At 43.9% G+C, this 3,861-nt stretch overlaps 1 protein-coding gene across 1 annotated transcript; it reads right to left on the bottom strand.

Moving 5' to 3' along the window:
- Positions 1-244: 244 nt before the first annotated feature.
- LOC142571711 (uncharacterized) lies at positions 245-3,336 on the bottom strand. Its single transcript, XM_075680255.1, has 2 exons — positions 3,065-3,336; positions 245-2,931 (listed from the first exon to the last, which is right to left on the bottom strand). The coding sequence occupies exons 1-2, from the start codon at positions 3,097-3,099 to the stop codon at positions 2,385-2,387; spliced, it is 582 nt and encodes a 193-aa protein (XP_075536370.1). The 5' UTR covers positions 3,100-3,336; the 3' UTR covers positions 245-2,384.
- Positions 3,337-3,861: the final 525 nt, after the last annotated feature.

Below are 3,861 nucleotides of genomic sequence, written 5' to 3'. Positions count from 1 at the left end.
TCTCCATTGCCTTCAACACGAGGTTCCAGATTTTTTTCTTACAATCGCCTCCCCGTGGAGTTCCTGAATGCTGAGTAACCTACTTTCAATGCGCGAGCATTCATCGGCATAGTACGTCACCTCAATAGCTGTGCAGTAGTATCGTTGTTTCCGTCAACCGTAACAGCAAAAGCATGGTGCTTGATGGTCTGCAGCTCTGATGCCATTTCTCCTACTATTGCACTTGCCTTCATACGTCCACATCTATAATGCTTTGACTCGTCGCATTTCAGAACGGAGTCAAGGTTCACACAGTGTCTTCTTCCATATTCTGGTATAGACAGAGTACCTTTGTTAGTATATGCTCCGTCATTGGTGTTTCTTTTTTCCATAGTGTCTGTTGCAGCATGTCATTAGTTGACCACTTCTGCATATTCATCCCTGCTAGTGTTCAGGATTTCCTCATGCTGAAGTGCCAAATACCAAATCATCCGCATAGCTTTCCTTGGGCTGTGTAGCTGATAGGAGAGAAGGACTAGTCATCTTGAGCTCCTTGAGCCAAGAAAGGCTTTATTCTTGGTCAGTACTTCCTCAATATATTATGCCTTGTTTCAATCACATCTGAATTATTGTGCGCTTGTATGGGCTACCACCACGAAACGTAATCTTCATGCACTTCTTCAACTTCAAAAACGAGCACTTTGACATGTAGCGAATGTACCTTATTTCCATTCTACTGCGCAACTTTTTGAAAGTTATAACATAATACAAGTAACTAACATTTACGAATACAGGCTACTGCATTCTTTCTGCTTCGGCTCCGAAAAGTTTCAAATATTTTTAAAAAATACGTCACGACTTGAATATGACAAAAGTGATGCGCGTACCCGCAGCAAAGACAGGTGATTAGTACCGTACAGGCGTACAAATTACCTCATGCAGTCGCTAAGACACACGCTACCTTCACTGTTTAATAAATTTGGGAAAGAAATTGTTATGACAAATACCTTGACTCGAAAACAGCTTAGGGCATATTTTTGTAAACAAATTTTTGAAATGTGATCTTTGTAATTATTGTAAATGTAACCCATTGCATTGTATATTGCATTTGTACTGCTGCCATGTGAGGGCCTTCAGGCACATTCAAGCTGTATGTCGCAGCTTTTCGCCTGGAGGACCCCCAACAACTTTGTTGGAAATAAAACATTTGATTGATTGATTGATTGAAACCACAAGCAAAGCACATCCCTGTAGTCTTCCTTGATGGATATCTGAAGGAATGCCTTTCACACATTTGCTGTAAGGCCAAATACATACAAACGAAGCCTGATGGCCACTTGATTTCAAGTTGACGTTGAGTATGGACAACTCCGACTTCGTCGCCTTTAACTGGCAATGCAGGACATGGTGTGATTGAAAGGTCGAAGTGTCTGGATTGAATCGTCTCATTCACCTTGTTAATCATCCTTGTGCTTTATGCTCAGCGAAAAGTCCACTTGTTCTTGATGTGCTCCACGACAATCTGACTGCAAATGTCTCTGCCATACGAAGCCGCAGTTGCAAAGGCACCGGCTGGATTTCTGGGATGTTTAGCATCAGAAATACGATGCGAGAAAAGACAGTTTGCAGGGTTTATTGGCACAAAGCGCCAAGCCATCCAAACATGGCAAAAGCATCATTACAAGACTTATGTTCGCATCCTGCCGATCGCGCGCCCATCCCACTTTCGTCCTCTTCTATGCGCGAGCACAATTTTCAACAGAGGCTGCAGCATTTCTCCTGCGGCATATGACTCATTTTGTGGCTGGAAATAAATGATTTTTACAAGCCAAACAGTTTCTTGCTATTTTTATCTTCACAAAATATTGTGAGTGCAGCGACTTGTTTTTTACATCTCGCTGGCTTTAAATACAGAAGGAAAACACTGCAACAAAAACCTGGATTGGATATTTCTGAATTACATCTACAATGTAACACTCGTGATCCAAAAGTGAATGGTAATTTTTCACGGGGCATATTAAGTGGAATGTAACAGCAAGCAATATGCCTTTTCATATATCCAGCTGCGGATTACTGCCTTTTTAAAAATTCTTGGCTCAAGTTACGTGAAATACCAGGTATACTTTTGTTGCATTTCACATAATAGATGCCCTTGCTTTAATCTATTTACTTCCTATAGTTCTACATGTAACCTATATATGTGTTTCCCATGCTGCTAAAATTCCTAATGGGTATGGCAGGTGGAATGAATAAGTAATGCATACATTATGGCCTTCATACTGAGGTTACAATGAAGCTCTACTGTTTTAATTACCTATATCGACCCAATGTGTCTAGCACATGAAAGTTGCGGACAGATTCGGGCACACAAGAGTTTTTTTACATGCATTTATTCAGCTTGTGCACTAATTGGTTTCTGCATCACGCAAAGCTGCCCGCACTGCAGGACTGAGCGTTGTCGGGATGACTCCCGCTTGGTAGTGCAGGAGCACTTCCAGCAGGTGCACCTTGCACTGCCCCCTTAGGTGCACTGGCACACTGTCCATGTCGTCTGCCAGTGAGAGCAGAAATTGCTCGCTTCTGCCCAGTTTTTCTTCCTGCAGCTGGGCATCCACTCTAGATAGCATAGCGTCTGTTTGTGATTTCCTCTTCTGTCTTTTTGTCTGAAAAGTTGTGCGTGTAATAGTGGATGCAGCTTCGTGTGTTTGTGTTGGGGAGTGCGAAGAAAGGGAGGAAGGCTGTGTAGATTGAGGCTGTGTAGAAATGTTTGAGAGAGGTGTTGATGATCGTGTTTGTGTTATGTCTTCCTCATGTGGGAGTTCAATGTCTGTTGTGTCTTCACTGCTGGCACCTTGGTGGGGCAGCATTGAACCAAACAGCACTGACGGGTCATCTTCGGTATCCCTAAGGACCTCGTCCAGTGAATTGGGAACATCCAGGTTGCTTGTTGTTCTAAGTGGGGAAAGAGAAGTGGATTAAATTGTTGTTTCGGCGTCACATAGACTACGTCGTCATACATTGGTATTCTGCATTCAAAACCCCTTGCAAGATAGTGTTTCATGCAGAACAGGAATTTAAAACATACGGGCGTGGTTCTACAATGTCCCTCAGGAAGAGCATGAGGTCGAAGTACTTCCACTTTGAAACAGGTTCTCCTGCTCCTGCTCCGCTCTTCTTGGCCAACTCCTTTATCTTTTTGGCGAATGTGTCGCGCAGATTCCGCCAGCGGCGCACAATCAGGTCGATGTTCTCTGAAAAAGTTCACAACCGCATATGATTTGAGTGCTGCAACTATCAATAAATTTCGCATTAATTGTGCACACGGAATAAATCAAGTTCAAAGATTTTGAGTACAAAATTTGGTGCAATTTAAAGAACAATGCGGAAAGTGCGGCCACATGAAGCATGCTCTTTTGTCAGGTGTACACAGAGGTAACACTCGCGTACTAGCGCACTTACGAATGAGCGCGGCCGAAAACTTCGCGAACGGAGCCTTCTGAAAGACTGTGCCCGGCTGCACACATGCATGCCATTCACGCTAGAATCCCAGATATTGCTTATCCCGTTTCGTTCCGTTTTTCACAGTCGCGTCGCATGCAGCTGGCTTCTTGTCAAAAACATTACGCGCGCGCAACATTCAGCCGTCCCCAAGCAAAGGAGGCCGATAAATGCGTTCATCTCCAAACAAGCAGCCCGGACGCATGCAACCGTGTCACGCGCAACATCTTGCGTGCTCACTGATCGAAATGTATATCTTTTTCTCGCTCTTTCGTATACCGCGTGTGGTATACGAAAGAGGTGGTTCGACATACACCACGCAACGAAAAAACCACTCCCGCGACTTCAACACCAGTCGGAACCTTGCCGCATGAGGAAGCTAAC

This window comes from Dermacentor variabilis, chromosome 2 (assembly GCF_050947875.1).
Source record: "Dermacentor variabilis isolate Ectoservices chromosome 2, ASM5094787v1, whole genome shotgun sequence".
NCBI classification, from domain to species: Eukaryota; Metazoa; Arthropoda; class Arachnida; order Ixodida; family Ixodidae; genus Dermacentor; species Dermacentor variabilis.
Note: the sequence above shows the minus strand (reverse complement) of the source record. Positions and strands in the feature narration are given on the sequence as shown.

Coding starts and splice junctions, on each gene's coding strand:
- LOC142571711 (XM_075680255.1), bottom strand. CDS start 3,099: ATGCTCTTCCTGAGGGACATTGTAGAACCACGCCC. Junction 2,932..3,064: donor GACATTGTAGAACCACGCCC/GTATGTTTTAAA, acceptor TTCCCCACTTAG/AACAACAAGCAACCTGGATG.